The sequence below is a fragment of the Cynocephalus volans genome, chromosome 6 (assembly GCF_027409185.1).
Source record: "Cynocephalus volans isolate mCynVol1 chromosome 6, mCynVol1.pri, whole genome shotgun sequence".
NCBI classification, from domain to species: Eukaryota; Metazoa; Chordata; class Mammalia; order Dermoptera; family Cynocephalidae; genus Cynocephalus; species Cynocephalus volans.
In genome coordinates, this window is record NC_084465.1 from 95,127,228 (window position 1) to 95,145,843 (window position 18,616).

Consider the following 18,616-nt stretch of genomic DNA (forward strand, 5'->3'; position numbering starts at 1 on the left):
CGGCCCGGCGGCACTTCCGGGGCGGCCTCAGGTGGGCTCCGTTCTTGTGTCGGAGCCGCCATCTACCCGCGAGCAGCGGGGCCCAGGTGAGCGCGTTACCCGGCCGCGCGGGGGTCGGGGCGGAGACCGAGTGACCCGTGCCGTGGGGCGTCGGGGCCGGGCGGCGCGGCCGGCTGCAGAGACGGTCACGTCGGCGTCCGTCCCTGGCAGAACGTCAGCACTTCGGTTAAAAAGAAAGGTCCCTTAGGTGAGGGAGGCCTCGCGTGCTGCCGAAGACTCGCCGTCGTGGAGCCTTATCGGGTCCCGGGGCGCCCTTTCATCTCCCCTCCTCGCCGGCCCCAGCAAGGCTGAGGGTGTGTGGCCAGGTTTCCCCTCAGGAGACCTCGCTTCTGCCATACTTGCTCGGTAGCGTTCCGGTATTCTGGTGATGAGGCAGAGACAGTTAGGGACCCGTGGGGGTCATGCCCTGAGCACCTGGGATAGGGCCAGGCCGACAGTCAGTCCCTTGCTCACCACCTGTGTGTGTCAGGCCTTCTGGGGTCCAGCAAGTCTGGCAAAGCGGGAACCCTGCTCACGTGTCAGCTGGGCAGTGGGGGGAGGAACCCACGGTGTGTTTCTCAGCCGGCCCCTCCGAGGTCCAGGCTGTTTTTTTGTTTTTTTTTTTTAAGATGACCGGTAAGGGGATCTCAACCCTTGGCTTGGTGTTGTCAACACCACGCTCAGCCAGTGAGCCAACCAGCCATCCCTATATAGGGATCCGAACCTGTGGTCTTGGTGTTATCAGCACCGCACTCTCCTGAGTGAGCCATGGGCCGGCCCCAGGCTGTTTTTTTAAATTCCTGGTCGAGGTTGGGTGCAAAGGGCAGGGTTCCAGAAACTGGCTTAGAAGTTTGCTTGGGTCCACACAGAGTGGGATTCAGAGGGTATCAGTGCCTTGTCCCAGGTTCAGGGACCACTGTCCCCTTCCAGGGACCTGCAGCCCTGGGCCCTGAGCCATGCATCTCCATGTGTGCAGACTGTGTGGAGCACAGCAGCCATGCTGCCTCCACCAGCAGCCCATTGTCACATGCAATTACTCCCAAGGCCTCCTAAGGTTGTGTCAGGTGTGGCATTCTGTACTTGAGCCTCATAACAACCCACCAGGTGGTCACCCCAACTTTGCAGATGAAGAAACAAGTGGGCAGTCAGATCAGGTCCTTGAGTTCCCTGAGCCTGACTTCACCACACAACTGTCCTCTCCTGTGCAGACGCTTAATTTTGTTCTCTCCCATTACAGCTTTTCTGAAGAATGAAGCAAAAAAAGCAGCGACTGGCAGTGGCAGAGCAGCAACAGAGCCCACCGGACATGGCCCAGATGCCATCCCCCAAGGAGCCTCGCTTGGGACCACTTGTGACCCTGGGCCCCCAGCGCAGCATCTATTTCTCAAGCCCAAAGAGCCACCCTCCCCGACTGGGGTCAGAGTTTTTCGACCAGCCGGCAGTTCTCCTGGCCCAGGCATTTCTGGGACAGGTAGTATAAACATAGTGACCTGTCTTTGCTGAAGTGCATGTCGCCATGCAGGCGTCCGTGGGCCCCAGCCCTCTCACCACAGGGCTCACATCCAACTTGGCCCTTGGTTGACTCTCCTTGTCCTCAGCTGCTTTGTCCACACTGGTCCCTGGATAGCTTCATCTTGGTCGTCTAGGATGACTGTGGAGATCGTTAGTGCACTTTGCCCTGGGTGGGGGTGAGGTGCCACTGTCTGCGTCTCTGCTCTGGGCAGCAAAGATGGGAGCAGCTGCACTGTCTGCCTTCCCCACCTGGGAAATGGGATCATTGTCCCTGGGATCACCCTCAGGGCCGGTTACTTGCAAGGACCATGGTCAGCATTGGCCCTTGGAGTCTATGAGGGGTTACCTTTGCCCATTTCATTCCCTGACAGTGCCCTGGCCAGGGTTTGTCTGTCTGTGTCAGGAGGGACAGCTTTTAACCCATGGGAACTATGGCGTTGGCCAATGTTGGGTTGCCTAGCTTTGGAATCGCCTTGAGACAGCCTCCTTCCCACTGTAGCTCGCAGTGTAGCACTAGCTTCTCAGGGCCCCTGTAGCTTGATGTAGGTCCAGGACCTGGGCTCTGCCAGTCAGACTTGGAGTGGGAAGCAGGGACCACTCAGGGTCCATCCTGGTGGGGCCTGCAGTGCAGCCTGTGTCATGCATGAGTGGTCACGTAGCCCTGGAGTCTTGGCCAGAAATATCTGGAGCATCACCTGAGTGTTCCCAGGTGCCAAAGCCCCAGGCCTGGCTTTTTGGTTCTTCTATAGGTTCCATGGCCTGGCCTACCCTTTGTTCTTTAGCATCCTGCTTTTAGGTTGAAGTAGCCAAGAAGAGCCTGTTGCTGTGACTAATAGAAAAACCAGCACCAGGAGTTGCGTGCTGAAGGGAACATACCCAAAGATGTGGGTTTGACCTAGTGGAGAAGGGACGAGATTCTGTTCCCACGAGGATGCTTTCAGCTGCAAGGGCCAGAAGAGCTTTCTAAAAGCACCTTAAATAAGTAGCATTTATGATATGACAAAATAGCAGATGCATTTCAGGGTCAGGTCAAGGACCACAACACATTGTCTCCATTCAGCACCCTTGGAGTGTCGCGGTTTCTCCTTAGGCTCCTGTCATGCCCACTTGAGCCCATTGGTGGACAAGATGATGTCCAGCAGAGGAGAGGGTTCCACCCTGTGTGTTCCGAAGACCAGCTTTTCCATAGCCTCATACTGGATGTCCCTGCAGGCCCCTCAGCCAGGCTTCAGTCACGCACTCATCCCTAAAAAGGCCATTGCCATGAGTTGCTATGACAATCCAGACCACTCTCTGGGCTGAGAGTGATGTTACCTCTCCCAGGACCCTCCATCACCAGGAAGGTGTGTGTGTGTATGCTTGTAGTGGGGGGAGACAACGAACATCTGCCATCTGTGGAAACAACAACACAGTGAGATTCAGAGCAGAAAACCAGGATGAAAGAAAAGACAGTGAGGAAAGGCTGTAGGAAGCTCCTCTCCAGAAGGGCAGTTGGGCCCACCAGTGTGCCCCTAGAGACACGGGAGCATGCAGAGTGAAGCTGCTGGAGGGACACTCCCTCCACGTTCCAGGGAAAACATCAAATGGAGCCAGCCTTGCCCCCTGGAGGTGTTCTGGCCAGGCCCGACGCATTCACTCCTTTCTTCACCACCTTGGGTGCCTAGGGGGATTTCTGGACTTCCAACACAGGCATATGCTCCTTATTTCCTCCACCCCATCTCCAAGGCAGCCTCCCCAAATGCTCCCCTGCTGGGTGTCTAAGCTCCAGTGCTTCTCCTGTCCCACGACTCTAACCCTGGCTTTGGGCACCATAGGGCTCCCCAGGCTGAGGCCAAAGTGGCTAGGCTGCCCAACTGATCCTTCTGTCCTAAGCACAAGGCAGGTGCCAGGGACATGGCTGGTCCCCAAAGCTCTGCTATGAACCTTGGTCAAGTCAGGCCTGGAGCTCTGGACACTAGGGGCATGACTGCTGGCCATTCCAAGGACCAGGCTGGGGCCCTGCAGGGTATCTGGTCCTGCTGCCCAGAAATGCCTTAGAGCTGGTGGGCGGGAGCAGAGTGTAAGGGTCCTTTGTGGCCACTTCACAGGCTCTGGAAGGTCCCAGGCAGCTGTGCCTTCCACATGCCCACCCAACCTCATGCTAAATGTTGATGGTTCTCTCAATGGGACTCTTTGGGACAGCAGAAAGTGGGGGAATGGAGGACTCCGCTGAGAGGACCTGCAGGTCGACCTCAGTGAGTCCACAAGTACTGGTTTCCTGCCCATCCCTGGCTGGAGCTTGAGGTGGCTGTGACCTGTGGTCAGGACACTTAGTGAGCAAGGCCTGTGGTCCAGTGGTCCAGCAGGGCTGGAGGAGACAGCTGGTGGCCTTAGCAGCAGCATTCAGGCCCTGAGCAGCAGCAAGAGGAGAAGCAGGCACCTGAGCTAGGGACTGTCAGGGTGGGTGGCCCTCATCCCTGCTCTGAGTGGAGACTCACTGCCCTCAGGTCCTAGTCCGGCGACTCGCTGATGGCACAGAGCTTCGCGGCCGCATTGTGGAGACTGAGGCATACCTGGGACCAGAGGATGAAGCCGCCCACTCAAGGGGCGGCCGGCAGACCCCCCGCAACCGCAGCATGTTCATGAAGCCAGGGACCCTGTACGTGTACATCATCTACGGCATGTACTTCTGCATGAATGTCTCCAGCCAAGGTGAGCGGTGCCGGGGTGCCAGGGTTCGGGGTAGCAGGACAGCTGGAAGAGCCCCCTCAGCTGGCAGCCAGGAGATCCCAGGGAGGACTGGGGTTGGGCTGGTGTTTGAACAAGGAGGTGCCGTTGTCGGGGCCAGGTCAGGGTTTCAGGAGCTCTGGCTATACTGACAGGGCAAGGTTGGTTGGAGGGGTGGGGGCTCCTCTAGTAGAGGTAATGAGGTAGACGTGAGGCCACCGCAGGTCCCAGAGCTCAGGGTTTGTGTCAGTGATGGCACTGGGGTAGATTCAGGAGGGGCTGGTTGTAGGGAAACAAGGGTGAGGTCAATTTGGGGTTAGCTGGGTTCAGTCAGGAGCCTCACCGGGAGGCCTGTTATGGGGTTTGGATTGGTTGTTCTCAACTGGGAGTGATTTTCTGCCCCCCACGGGACATTAGGCAATATCTGGAGACATTTTGGGTCATCACAGCTGGGGGGCTACTGGCATCTAGTGGGTGGAAGCCAGGGGTGCTGCTGATACCCTACAGTGCACAGAACAGTGACTCCTGTGCATTCCACAGAGAATCATCAGGCCCCAAATGTCAGTAGTGGAGATGCTGGTCTGGAGCTCCCAGGAGACCCACTCCCTGCTGTGGGGTCCAGCTCTGGGGAAGGCTGGGTCCTTGGTGAGCATGTGGCTGTGTGTTCTGGGGGATGTGAGCCCACAGCACCGTCCCGCCAGAACCACTTCTGACAAGGAGCAGGGTCTGTCTGGCCCACCCTGGCTGGCCAGTCCTAGCCTCTGTTGGCAGAGCCTTCCCACCTGCCCCAAGATGAGCAAGTGTTTGTTGAGGCTGGTTAGGAGCACAGGGCTTGGCACACTGTAGGTCACATGTTTGTTAAATGAGTACAGTGATGTGGGAATTGTAACTATCCACAGCAGACAGCTGAGGATGGGGGATGCAGGGACCCCAGGACTGGCCTGCACCTTGCACAAAGCTGGTATGGAGTGAAACTCTGAATGACTGGATATCAAAAGATGGTGGAGACCTCTCTGGAGGACCCTGTTACCACCCAGAGCTTGGTGTGGAGCTTTTGGGTGATAATGGGATGAATCCCCTCATGTGAGGCAGGGCTGACCTCAGAGAAGAGACTGAGTCCAGAAATGCTTGGTGCTTGGTCAGCAAGGGCGGGGAGGAGCCCAGGTCTCTGAGGTATGGTGGACAGAGGCAGGGACGGGGCATGACCTGTTACTCTCTGGACACATGAGGAAGATACCCCAGGAATGTCCAGGTCTGGGGGACAAGGCCCTGCATGGGCACAGACAGGCAGGGTCATCCAGGTGGAGCAGAGGTGAAAGGGAGGCCAAGGACATGGTTGTCACCTGCCCTCAGGGTCATGATAGCGAGGAGCTGGGTTTGAGATGAGGAGGATTTCAGGGCCCGGGAAGGCAGAACAGTCTGTCTGCCAAGGCCAGAGTAGTGGTTGCAGCAGAACAGAAGTGAGGACAAGGGGGTTTCCCAGGAAGAGATCAAAAGTGTCATGTTATTTTCCAGGATGTGGGACTTGGATGTGTTTTGTGTGAAGGAGCCAGGAGGGGTGTGGTCACGGGGGACCTAGGTTGCACCTCCAACCCATTTGCAGGGGGCTCAGGGGGCTCAGTGAGACCAGGCAGGGGATGTGTCTTGCACCCACAGGGTTTCAGGGGTTCTGCTCCTTCCTGCTGAGGTGGCTGATGGTGGGCACAGAGGGACTGAAACTACAAGCTTTGCTAGGCCTTGATTTTGTCGTGAAATTCTTTGAAAACTGGCAGGTTAGGGGTTGTCTGCTCACAAGAACCCCACACTTGCTGGCCACTGGCTGTGCTGGAGGACATAGCTTTGACCCCTCAGAGCCAGCCTTTGGTGCTGCTGAGGCTGGAGCAGTGGGAGGCTCACGTGGCCGGGAGCCCAGAGTGGGGACTGGCTTGGCTGCCCTCAGGCTGAGCCTTTGACTTCCAGTGGCCCGGCAGGCCAGGGGTGCACAGGTGAACAGAGCAGGTATCCCAGGAGAAGAGCCTTGAGGAGGGTCAGGGCTCCTCTGACCAGGGTCCAAGTCATCACCAGGAATCAGAGCAGCCTTCCCAGGCATGCAGGGCAGAGGGAATTTAGACATCTGTGTCCTCTTGTGTCAGTTTGCCACCTCTGGCCACTGAAGTGAACTGGACTGGTGGGGGAGGAGGCTGGGCTGGAGCAGACCCCAGGGGAGGTGAGGGGACTTCGTCATCACCTCCTTCTGCCCTGCCTGCGGATGATGTCCAAGTCAGTCTCTCCATTGAGTCATGGGATGGGGCTCTCTCCTGGCTTGCCCAAAATGGACACTGACTGGGTAAGGTGGGTGGGGAGCCCTGGGGCCCATGGAGGGATTTGGGCTAGGCCCGAGCCTTCCTGCTTCCTGGCAGGGTGACCCCGCCCAGGGAGGACTGGGCCTCACAGCTGCCGCCAATCACAAGAGCAGGGGCAGCCAAAGGGAAGGAGGCTGATGCCCTGGCACCACGTGTTTTCACAGGTTCTGCCCAGCTAGATCTGGCTCAGTGGGAGCAGCCACACGGGGGAAGGCCCTGCCTGGTGGTGGCAGCCAGAGGTGCCCACAGAGGCACAGCTGCCCTGTGGGTGTAGGCGGGGAACACAGGTGTGCACACAACAGACCCTGTCCCTCTCAGGAAGGCATGTGCACTGGGGTGGGTACCCGGGGATGCTGCACATCATGCTGTGTGTCTGTCCCACAGGGGACGGGGCTTGCGTCCTACTGCGAGCATTGGAGCCCCTGGGGGGCCTGGAGACCATGCGGCATCTTCGCACCAGCCTTCGTAAAGGCACCAGCAGCCGTGCCGTCAAGGACCGTGAGCTCTGCAGCGGCCCCTCCAAACTGTGTCAGGCCTTGGCCATCGACAAGAGCTTTGACCAGCGGGACCTGGCCCAGGATGAGGCCCTGTGGCTAGAGCGCAGCCCCCTGGGGCCCACTAGGTCAGCTGTGGTGGCAGCAGCCCGGGTGGGCATTGGCCAAACAGGGGAGTGGGCCCAGAAGCCCCTGCGTTTCTATATCCGGGACAGCCCCTGGGTGAGCGTGGTGGACAGAGAAGCTGAGCAGGATAACAGGACTGAGCAAAGGGCCTGCTCAGACAAGAATTTTTAACTGTTTAAAAACCAAATAAATGCTTTATTTCTAGAAAACTGTTGTCCATGTCTCAGCCAGAGCCCCCCAGGTGGTCAGCATGTGTCTGGAGCAGCTCTTCCTCCAGGACAGGAGGGCTGGGAGCCCAGTATGGACGCTGAGGGAGGACCACCAGTGTGTGTGCAGATGTCCTGTGCAGGGGGTCGTGCCTCAGACGTTCAGGACATGGCGACAGCTGGACTATAAGCCTGCTGGTGGCTTAGTACCATTGTGGGGTGGGGGGCAGGACAGGCCAGGTACTTGGACCTCACACATTAACAGTCACTGGAGGGGCACAGGTGGGCTTAAGTGTTTTTGTACGCCATCTGGGACAGTTACACAGAGTGTGGGCCGAGAAGCATGGGCAGGGTTAGGACGGGGGTTCTGAGAGATGCACAACCTGCATGCATGTGGGAAGGACACAGTCCTCACCCGGAGACCCCCAGGGTGCTGGAAGGCCCCTGCAGCTCAGCAGCACTGAGGCTGTTGTGTGGATTGATGGAAGAGGAAAGGCAGAGGCCCGCAGCCCCATCGCAGCTGCTGAGCCAAACTGAACCACCTGCAGCAATGAGGTGGGGGCTCTGCAGGCCTTCACTCAAGCAAGGCTGCCCATCCACCAATGCCAGGCCTCAGGACTAAGAGGCTCAGGCCCTGCAGGAAGGGAGCCTCAGAGTGGGGCGAGACTGGTGCTTACCCACGCACCCCTAGGCCTCTCTGTTCCCCAGCTCACGTGAGCAATGCCTGGAAGATGGCAATGATGGGATCCTCATGGGTGGTCACCACCAGCACACTGCGGAACTTGTCGAAAAGCATTAGCAGCTGGGAACGCCGCGTGTTCTCATTGTACATGATCTCCTCCAGGTGGTGGTGGCCGCGGAAGTAGTGAAGGAGCCTGGGGGAGAGGTGGGGGCAGAAGAACAGCCACTGGTGAGGAGCAGCGCTGAGCCCCCCACGGCTCCCCACCAACAGGGGAAGGCTTGGACCCAACACCCCCATGGTCCCCAGTGACCAGCACATGGGCCTCAAGTGGGTCCATGAGGTTGCACAGCTGTCCAGACCCAAAGCCACCTGCGTCCTGACATGGGGAGGGGTCTACCAATAGATTTTCTTTTTCATGCTACAGTGGCAGTGAGTCCCATGTGGTTCTGGACCCAAAAGGTCACTGCTCTAGGGGGGTTTCTGCAGCTGAGGCAGGCACAGAGGAGCCAGGATGCAGGCACCAACTGCTGGGAGAGTTGCAGATGGTTCTCCCAAGGGGCTGGAGTATGGTTCATAACTGGGGGGCTTGGGGGGTGGTGCTCAGTCCCTGACAACCTGATCTATCCTAGAAAACTATGCACCTACAGCAGTGCCCCCCAAGTTGGGAGGAGTGACAAAGACTATCCGGCCCCACACCTACGACCCTGAGGGCTGAGTCCTGGACAAATCCCTGCCAAGTCCACATGGTGAGAACTTGCTGCTGCCTCTTGACAAGTTGACAGGAACATCCAAGAAGCATTAGGGAGATGCCCCACAGCAGGCACGTCAAGCCCCAGGCCCAGGGTCCCAGCAACAAGCTGCATTCCCCACTCTTGGGCAGTGACACTGCCCCCTGCATCCACCTGAGGTTTTAAGGCATAATTTCAACCAGTGAGCAGTTTGTTGTTCATGGATTTAAATTTGTGGTCAGGTCAGGTATGTCCCTATCTGCTTTCTGTCCAGGCACTGGCCCTGGCTCCCCACAGGGCATCCTGCCCCCACCTGGCAAACATGCGGAGGTCCTCAGGATTCTGGGCCGCAGGCACGCTGAGGATGGCTGCCCGTTCATGCTCTGACAGGCTGGCCAGCAGACTCTCTGTCATCCTCTTGCTCAGTGGCGAGTCCCCACTGGGGAGCAGCTCTGCACTGGAATTGTCCATGCTGGGGCTGGTGAGGGTCATGTCGTCACTGCTGGCTATGGGTGGGCATGGGTCAGGGACAGCAGCACCACAGCGGGATCCAGGGTCCCATGGGGGAGCAATGAAGGCTGAGCAGCAGCCAGTCCCCCAGGACACCTCCAGCTCCCACAGGGCCCTCCTGGTGCCTCCACCCCATCCCCTGGATGTGGCTGACCCGGGCACAGGGAGCCTCCCCCTCTGGGAGCAGCTTGAGGGCCCCATACCCAGGGATCCCTGACGTCCTGCCCCTCCCACAACACAGAGATGGAGCCCCCTGGACAGGCAGGGTCCACGCACTGAGCCTGAGCCAGAAGCCAGTCCTCAGCCAGGGGAATTCCAGAGCCTTACAGCGCCTCGCCTTCCCCACGCCTGGAGCCCTGGGATTCAGCAACGGGCTGCCGTCTTTGGGGCATACTGTGGCCACAACAGCTCTTCTAGGAAGTGGCTGTGGCTGTCACTGTGTCCTCATGGGCCCTTGGGTACGGGGGTCCCAAGGGTCTCCCTGGTGATAGTGTGAAATCCTGCTCCAAGCCCAGGCTGGGGTGGGGGGTTCCAGCAATGATGTGGTGGGCCAGGCACTGCTCCTGACTCTAGAAAGCCCCTGCTGAAGGATTCAGAGGCAGAGCCTCCTTCTCTGAGCCATGGGGGTGTAGGGGAAAGGGGTCTCCATAGGAGACATGAGGGTCAGGTGTGTGCATGTCTACACGTGTGCAACCGTGTGCGGGCACCTTGGTCACTCCCAGCAGTGCCATGTCAGGCCTCCTGGCCACCACCACCCACTACCAGATAGATGCCCTGGGGTGGATCCTACTTGGGGAACCAAAGCTGAGGGCGTTGGGCGTGCTGAGGCTGCGGCCCCCAACCCGGGCAGTGAAGGGAACGTCATCCTCTCGCAGGCGGGACTCCTCCTCGCTGGGCGAGGCCATCAGACAAACGTAGGTGTGCAGCTGGATGAGGAGCCGGTGCTGCAGCATCCACACCACCATCTGGATGAGCTGGGTCTATGGGGTGGGCAGAGGATGAGGCTAGCCCCCCTCCACCCCATTCCCTTCCTGGGGGATCAGGGAGCCAAGGCCCTAGACACAGCCCCAGCATGCTCCTTGGTGCTGACTCCTTGGCAGGAAGGCCCCAACCTCAGGAAAGGAACCCCAGCTTCTGGCTGGCTCTGCAAGACCAACACACCCTCGGGGAAGGTAGAGAGGATGGGAGAGTACCTGGATCACACCTGCACTGGCACCCAGCACACTCCTGTGCTGTCCCTGCATCTGGCTGAGGAGCAGGACCTATGACAGGGAGCCCCCGTGCCCTTCCTCTTCTGAGCCGAGTCCCTCATGCTGTGTTCTAGGGCTGCCCTGCTCTGCCTCCCTTGCCTGCACTCTACCAGGCCTGCAGCTGGTCCACTGCTGGGAAAACCCAGACATAGTTGAGAAAGAGGCCATGGGCAGTTGCCCTAAGAGCAGAATGTCCTCCCCTTGGGTCTACCTGAAAGTCTATCCTGGGTGGGCACATGGGTGGTTTCTGAAGGAAGCTGGGAATGGGGATCCCCTGCTCGGACGTGGAGCCAACCTCCCCCCATCAGAAGGCACGTCCAGGCCAGGTTCTCTGTGTGTCTCTGGTCAGCAGGTGGGGCTGGCACTTGACCGAGTCCCAGCACCACTGAGAAAGCACCTCCCAGACACAGATACCAAAAGCAGGTGTGCAGATGTCAGTGTTCGCAGACACACACATCCATCTGTTCATCTCTGGGAGGGTCCACAAGGGACTGCTGACCAGGGTCACCTCCTGGGAGGGGCTGGGTGCCTGGGGAGGGGAGTGGGCAATGTGCCATAGGCATGCATGACCTGGTCAAACCAAATAAAAAACAAGAAAAAAAAAAAAAAAAAAAACAGAAGGACTGCAAAGTATCTAAACTTAACATGAAGTTAAGAAATAAAACAAAGGGTTTCAGAAGCACTAGGCAGCACGTCCCTGGGACTGGGCAGAACCAAACTCAGTGCCACCTGGGCCCCTTGACAAAGCCTGGGGCAACCACTCAGACACAGCCTGGAAAATCCACCCCATTATCCAGACCACTGGGAAGCCTGCTGGGTGGGAGCCCCCAGCCCCTCCCCAGCACTGCCAGGAAGGGAGGAAAGGAGGGAGGGAGGGAGGGAGGCTGCAGATGCAAAGTGTGTATTTTATTCATCTGGCATGCCCTGGCACAGGTCCTGGAAACTCAAGGCTCTATGAAAGGCGGCATTCAGAGCTCTGTCACGCTCAGTGTCTAAATGAGCTGAAAACCCAGGATCTTATTCTCATTCACAATTTGAGAAGGGAAAGGGCTTAATTTTAAGGACTGGTTTTGCCCAATAGAGCTGGCGTTTATTAAAACAAATACTTTACTTTTGGAGACAAAACTCTGAGAACACCCACCTGACACCTGTGCTATCCAGCCCTGCCCTAGGTCCCTAGTTCCCATCCAGAGCTTTGGGTGCTTGCAGAGGGGCGGGAGGCAGAGCCTCCTGTCACAATTTCAGAATGAGGCTGTGAAGAGGGACACCCTGCAGCTCACAAGGGTCAGCCACCAACCCTTCTGCAGACGAAGACTAGTTCATCCACACACCTTCAGGAGGCCCCCTGCCTGCCCCTTCCCCCAACCCAGGTCCACTGGGTGGGTGCTATCCCAGGCTGGTCCTCTCCAGATCCTCTTGGGTGAGTAGATTCTAGGGACCAGTGACCCAGGACTGACATCCACAGACCCTGTGGCCACCTGAACCACAGCAGGGGGAAGGGATGGGGTCCAGGCCTAGCAAAGACAAGGCTGCCTCTGAGCTCTCCACCTATGGGAAATGCAGGTCCAGAAGGGGTACAAGGTGCTCTCCTGCCAAGCTCAACTCAGTTCTAACCCTAAGAACTGTCCACCACAGCCAGGGTGGACTCCACAGGTGTCCCATCATAACCAAGTGTCTGCAGGTGGCCTGGAAGCCAGTTTTTGGGTCACCCTGGCAGAGCACATAGCACCTGCCCAGCAAGACCCCCAAAAACAAGGCGAAGTGGGCAGCTGTGCTGAGGGCCCTTGGGTCAGGGACCAACAGCCAAGCGGTGGTGCCCAATCCACCCTGCACCTGTCACACTGGGCTCCCGGACCTTCTGTGACTCACCTCCTGCACAGGGGGGGCCAGGGGATTCCTAAATTCTGACAAGGAGATGGGCAAGGAGAACTTGGCGAGGATGGATGGCAGGTCGTGAGACGGAAACTGGCAGGAGAACTGTTCAGCCAGCGGCGAGTACCTGGGGTCAGGCAAGCACATCTGTGAGCCCAGCAGATCCCACCCACCATGTGTTGTGGCACTGGGGACTCGCCACCAGCCCTCAGCAGGCTGCAAGGAACACAGCGTGCTGAGCACGAGGCCTAGGCACTTTCCCTCGAGGGCCTGCAGGAGACCCAGGAACAGTCCCCCTTGTACCCCCCTCAGGCACCCTGGCTGCAAGAACTGAGGGAAGCAAGGAGCCGGGGACCGTAAGTGCCAGCTTCAGTGTCCACTGCACAATGCAGGGTGCTCCAAGAGAGCCGGTCAACAGGAGGTGGGCCTGGCACAGGAGGGATATGTGCACTGAGCCAGGTCACAACTGCGACCTGGGCATACTGCAGCCCTGCCTTGGGGCTCCCACAACCTCCAGCGCCTGGCCGACCAGTGAGCACCACCTGGAGGGCCCCATGGCCTCACCTACTCAGCTGGGGGCTCCAGGCTCTGGCTGCCAGAGGTACTCACAGACACACGCTGGCGTTTGGGGACAGCATGTAGACGTTGTTCTCACACAGTGGGTAGATGATGATGGCCTTGCCCCAGTACACCAGGTGAGCCGCCAGCTGGAAAACCTGCAGGCAGAGGGGGCACTGGGAGGGCTGTGCCTGGGAGGCTGGCCCAAGACTCATGCAGCACAGACCTTATGGCCATGGCCCCCCAGGATTTCCTCTCTGCCTCCTAGCAGCACCTTCCCAACCTCCAACCAGGGTGCTAGGCACAGCCAGCACAGTGTTTCCTGTTACCACCGTTCCCTGTACTGTTGGACACCATCGTTTCCCTGTCAAGGCCCTGTGTTGTTGGGCTCCCACTGAAGAGTGATGGTCTCAGACCCAGGGGTGAGCCCACAAGCACAGGGCTGTCTGGGGTACACAGGATCAGCCCAGGTGGACCCCAGAATAGCCTCGCCCAAGTGATAATGATTGTAGAGTCACTCGGCGTGCCATCCGGAGGCCCCAACTCATCCCTGTGTGCCGTCCCCCACCCCCACAGAAGATTTCCCCCTGCCTGCGTTCCTGGACTCTGCACACCAGGAAACACAGACAGACCAGGACACCAGATATCCGATCCAGGAGAGACTTTGGGACATCCCAGCTTCACAAGGGTGGACAAGTCGGTAAATGTGGCTCCACAGCACTTCATGGAAAGGTGTATGAAACTCCAAGATACCACTCCATCCTCTCAGCAGGGGGCTACCACAGGGCAGGGGGAGGGGGAAAGCCGCCCCCACCTGCACACAGTGGCTGCCATGTTGCTGAGGACATGTCTATCTCCTCTTGGCAAACAGGACCTCCAGCAGCATCGCTAACTCCAATGCGGTGGGATCTCAGTCCTGTGGCTGCCCCTCTTCTCTCTCATCCCAAGCCACTCACATTTGCTCTAAAGGCTTCTCCATCTCTACCACCCCCTAGTCTGGTGTCTCCACCCTCCCCCCATCCCTGCAGACCCTCCCTGGTCTCTCTGCCTCTCCACAAGGCAGCCCAGGTGCCGTGAAGTCCAACATCAGCATCACAGGGCCATCTCCCTCTGAAGGTTCCAGGAGAGGATCGTCCCTGCCTCTTCCAGCCACCAGCATCCCTTGGATGTGGACACATCACTCCAATCTCTGCCTCCACCTCCCTCTGATAAGGGCCCTTGTGATTACACGTAGGGCCCACCAGGATCATCTTCCCATCTCAACACCTGCAAAGTCCCACATGAGGTCAATGCATGGGTCCTGGGGATTAGGATGTGGATGTCTGTGAAGGTCATTATTCAGCTGATCCCAAGTAATGTACTGTGAAATCCTAATTTTATTATTCGAAAATAATGACAAGGGTTTGGATTCCCAAACCGGCCAGCCACCATAAAAAAAAAGAAAAAGGAAAAAAAGAGTTTGTATATATATAAATAAAAAATCTGATCTACAGTGGTTACCTCTGAGATATGGGATTGTGGGGACTTTTTCTTTTCGTGCCTAAAATTTACGTAATAAATATTTGATTTTTTTTTTTTTTGCAGTTGGCCAGTACAGGTATCGAACCCTGGACCTTGGTGTTATCAGCACCACAGTCTAACCAACTGAGCTAACTGGCCAGCCTTAATATTTGAAACTTTAAAGAACTAATATACTAATTTTATCATGACAAAAAAGTCCAAAATTTACTTGTAAGTCCTCTTTGGATTGAGATGGAACATGAGTGATTTTAAGTCATCTGATGACATTCACACCTGAGTCCTATGCTCCCCACGGGGCCATGGATAGGAAACAGCAGTCCCAGAGGTGGTGAGGCGAGCCGCTAGGGCTGGGCCCGTGGCTTCCACTTAACCACACCAGCAGTAACCCTGGCTGGTCTGCACCAGGCACAGCGCAGAGGGCTGTAGAAGCAAACGACAAATAGCCTCCCCCCACCCCAGGCAAGGATGAGGCAGGGAAGCAAAGGGGACATCAAAGGGACATCAGAGCTTTGTCCAGGAGACTCTGACAGCAAGAACGTGGCCCGGCATCCAGCACAGATGCCATGAGCACAGAAGAGAGCAATTACCAGCTCCTCTCAAAGCTCAAAGCAGGACCCGCAAGCACACAAGCATCCACCACGTAGCTGGTGTCCTCAGAACACAGAGGGCCGCTGATTCCCTCACTCTACGGGTACATATGGAATGGACAGCGCATGTGAAGTTCTCTTTCCTGGGTCCTGTCCAGCCCAGGAGACCAAACTGAAATACAAGGTGGAATCCAGGAAGTGCTCTCACAGAGACAGACCAAGCATCATGGGATACAAACGGACAGACTTACTCTGACAGAATCCAAAAAGGACACTTTGGGGAAAAAACAGCCTGAGAGTCAGGCCTGATCGGATAAGCAGCCCTAATGTGCTAAGAAGCAAAGACCAGTGGGCAATGCCAGCACCTCCCAGGTGTGCTTCACAGGCCCAAACCACCCAGACATTGAGTCAGAGGGACCTGCCTCGTGCCTGTGCCTCTTCAGCCCACCTGGGAACCACAGCTCCCAGGCCCGGCCTCTGCTGCCGCCTAGTGGCCACGTGGTGCACACTGCCACCAGACCCCAGGGTCTGTGCCACCCACAGGCATTCACCCAGTCCTGCCCTCAGGCTGTCACATGGGTGGTGCCACAGCTTGGGCTGCTCCTGCGTGCCTAACAGTCACAGCCCACCCTGTCAATGGCCCCTTGTTCCGGCCTCCACCTTTTCCTGCTTTTCCTCATCACCACCCACATGCCTGCCCACACTCCAACCAGATCTGTGAACAGGCTGAGGGACCCTCCATCTGATCAGAAAGGGCAGCCCTCTGCCAGGACCAGCCCACAAGAATGTGGCTTGGCAAGGAGGTGGCATCTTGCACAAAGAACACAGGCCAGCACATGGGCACACACTGGGGTAAGGCCACCAGGTTAGGTGCTGGCTCTGCACATAGGCCGGCCCCTGTCCGTGCTGCCTGCCCTCACTTCCCACTCACTTGCTCATCGGCCACTCTGAGTCTCCTGTGAACTGACCCCTCACCTTGCATGCTCCCACACCCCAGTGCTGATGTCCCGTCCTCCTGGCCACTGCCCAGCACTGGGAGAGCCTCACTTTTTTCCCCCACAGCCTGACCTCCCCTTGAGACAGAGGAGGAAGTCAGTCCTGCTGCTAGCTCACAGAGCCAGCCCAGGAACCAGAGCCAGCCCAGGAACCAGAGCCATCCCATGGTGGGCCACAAAGCAGCTCTCAGATGGACAGAGGCCCTGGAGATGCGGCACAGCTGTGGCCTGCTTTCCTGATGCACCAGCATCTCCCATGTTCACACAGGGGTTGCCATGTTACCCGGGGACCCCTTGCTCCCACTCATCCAGGTTCCCAGGGCTGTACCTGCAGCAAAGCCAGGTCGGCATCCTGGGCTAGCTGCTGCAGGTTCTTCACAGCAGACGTGGTCTTGATCACCCGCACCAGAGCTGGAGAGCAGTCGACAGGGAGCTCGCCAAGCAGGGACTTCTCATCACTGAGCAGTAGTAGGGCGTGGTATGGGCTGTGGAGTACAGTCACACATCAGCAGGACACGTGGAGTCGCAGGGTCCCCTGTCCAGGTATGTACCTGGAACACAAAGGTGTAGCCAGAGCCCACAAGCACTGAACTGCAGAGACCAAGCCGAGGAGTGATCAGAAAGAAGGGCAGGAGTGTGTCCACGGCCTTATAAAACGTGCATGGTTTACTACCACCCTTAGAAAGAACAAAGTAGAACAAAACTGGGGAAGGCCTGAAGACCTGATTCTATATCGCACCTCTGGGATTGCCCAGCAAACGTCTTTTTTTTCTTCGTAAGAGACTTTATTTTATAGCTGTTTTAGTTTCCATACCCCATCCTCAGCAAACGTTTGTTGGTTGAAGAAATGAATGAATCTTTCCTAAGAAAACAGTCCTAAATTTGGGAAGGGCAAAATCCCCTCACACAGTCTATTTATATAGACTATATATAGAACTTTATAAAAATATGCTTAGCAAGGAAGACCAGGAGGAAAAGCAGAATCTGACCTGCAGCACAGCCTGGGCAGGGTGGGAGCACTGGGCAGTGCTTTGCTTTCTGTCGTTTCCAAATTTTCTGGAATGTGCTCAGATTTCCCTTTTTAATTAAAAAGAATTCAAGGAAACAGGGAACTTGAATGGGAGGGGGTGGAGGGTGCACCAGATAATTGGGTTCAGCTCTTCCCTTGCAGGAAATCAATTATATTAAGAAACTAACAGATCTCAGGAGTTCTGATTCAAATACAGAGGATCTGGTGAGCAACACCCCTGCCCTGCCCTGCCCTGCCCTGCCCTGCCCTGCTGCCCTGCCCTGTTCTGCTGCCCTGCCCTGCAGCCCCACAGCAAGGGCCTTGGCAGGGAGCTCCACTCACCCAGGCGATGCCAGAAAAGCCCAGGGGAAACCTGGGATTGGTCATTTCTGGACAGAACTGGATACAAAAAACATGTGTTTTTACTTCTATAAGCATCAGAGCCCTACCTGCCAACTTCTGCAAAAGGAAGAGAGAACTTTTGGAACAAAGTAATTGGTAAAGTCTCAGGCAGAAGCTAAAGGGCAGGGCCCTTGCAGGGAGTGTGCACATGCGGCTGAGCACTCACCGGATGGCTTTCAGGCTCCGCTCGATGGCCTCTGGGGGGATCAGGCTCGAGGCAGCATAGTGGATCTTGTGGGGCAGGCAGAAGCTCACCTCCAGCCAGCTGTTGATGTGGAGGCGTACCACACCAGACGTGCACAGGCTGCAGAGAGCAGGCGCTGTTACCAAGGTTGCCATCCACCCATCCACACAGGACCTTTCTAAACACATGCACAGATCACACAGCCCACATTCAAGGATGCTGCTGCCCCTGCTGGCTGGAGGAAGCTGCACATGGGGACTTCCTGGACAAGGGACATCTTTTCAGATCTCAGTGTTTAAGAAAATAAAATGTGTTAGGAACACACACACAAAAAAGCTGTATTTCTGGCTAGCCCTGGACTCTGTAGTCCCTGTAGACTGCCAGGGCTCAAGGAAAGCCTCTTCTGTTTCTCATGGAAGTTTAAAGCACCAGAGATGTTCTAACCCAGCTGCCCCCCTGCCAGGCCCCCAGCAGACACCTGGTACCCAAAGCACATCCTCCCTGTGGCTGGGCCTGCCCTGCACACCTGATAAAGGCTCAGTCACAGATGAGCAGCCAAGCAGGGCAGGGCCTGTCTCCCAACAGAATAGGTGGGCAGCAGGGCAAGGGAGGTGCCAAGTTCCACAGAACATTCCAGTGGTGAGAAGCACACAGTGCCTGCCTCCCTGCACCCTGCAGATGCTGGCGTGCACCAGGGGCAATGCGTGTGGATACCAAGTGGTCACCATAAGCGCCTGTCCAACCAAGCCCTGACCTTCCACCACTCTGGCAAACCTTATGCTCCATACTCTCTCAGTGATGGCAATTTTGTTCCTTCAGGCCCCAAACTTTGCTCATTCCAGACATGGCAGGGACATCAGAATCCTGACCTCTTCAGCACCTCCACCCCGACA

At 57.1% G+C, this 18,616-nt stretch overlaps 2 protein-coding genes across 3 annotated transcripts in view; one reads left to right on the forward strand and one right to left on the reverse strand.

Annotated features, from left to right (window-relative positions):
• Nucleotides 1-7,428, forward strand: MPG (N-methylpurine DNA glycosylase). Of its 2 annotated transcripts, none has more exons than XM_063099007.1 (4): nucleotides 1-86; nucleotides 1,277-1,510; nucleotides 4,038-4,242; nucleotides 6,984-7,428. In XM_063099007.1, exons 2-4 carry the CDS (start codon nucleotides 1,289-1,291, stop codon nucleotides 7,388-7,390), a joined length of 834 nt encoding a protein of 277 aa, XP_062955077.1. In that variant the 5' UTR covers nucleotides 1-86; nucleotides 1,277-1,288; the 3' UTR covers nucleotides 7,391-7,428. The 2 variants fall into 2 exon arrangements, with proteins under 2 accessions (XP_062955077.1, XP_062955078.1); XM_063099008.1 differs by lacking the exon at nucleotides 1-86 and adding an exon at nucleotides 156-247.
• Nucleotides 7,394-18,616, reverse strand: part of NPRL3 (NPR3 like, GATOR1 complex subunit) — a 39,082-nt gene continuing 27,859 nt past the window's right edge. The window contains exons 7-13 of the mRNA XM_063099006.1: nucleotides 17,706-17,843; nucleotides 16,457-16,613; nucleotides 13,077-13,183; nucleotides 12,465-12,594; nucleotides 10,136-10,325; nucleotides 9,149-9,341; nucleotides 7,394-8,300 (exon numbers count right to left, since the gene is read on the reverse strand). Of these exons, the coding sequence (XP_062955076.1) occupies nucleotides 8,135-8,300; nucleotides 9,149-9,341; nucleotides 10,136-10,325; nucleotides 12,465-12,594; nucleotides 13,077-13,183; nucleotides 16,457-16,613; nucleotides 17,706-17,843 (1,081 nt within the window). The 3' untranslated portion in view covers nucleotides 7,394-8,134. The remainder of the gene's footprint in view (nucleotides 8,301-9,148; nucleotides 9,342-10,135; nucleotides 10,326-12,464; nucleotides 12,595-13,076; nucleotides 13,184-16,456; nucleotides 16,614-17,705; nucleotides 17,844-18,616) is intronic.

Excerpts from the sequence above, each read along its gene's own strand:
- MPG (XM_063099007.1), top strand. The coding sequence starts at position 1,289 with ATGAAGCAAAAAAAGCAGCGACTGGCAGTGGCAGAGCAGCAACAGAGC. Across the intron at positions 1,511-4,037 it reads CCCAGGCATTTCTGGGACAG|GTCCTAGTCCGGCGACTCGC; the intron begins GTAGTATAAACA and ends CACTGCCCTCAG. Across the intron at positions 4,243-6,983 it reads CATGAATGTCTCCAGCCAAG|GGGACGGGGCTTGCGTCCTA; the intron begins GTGAGCGGTGCC and ends TCTGTCCCACAG.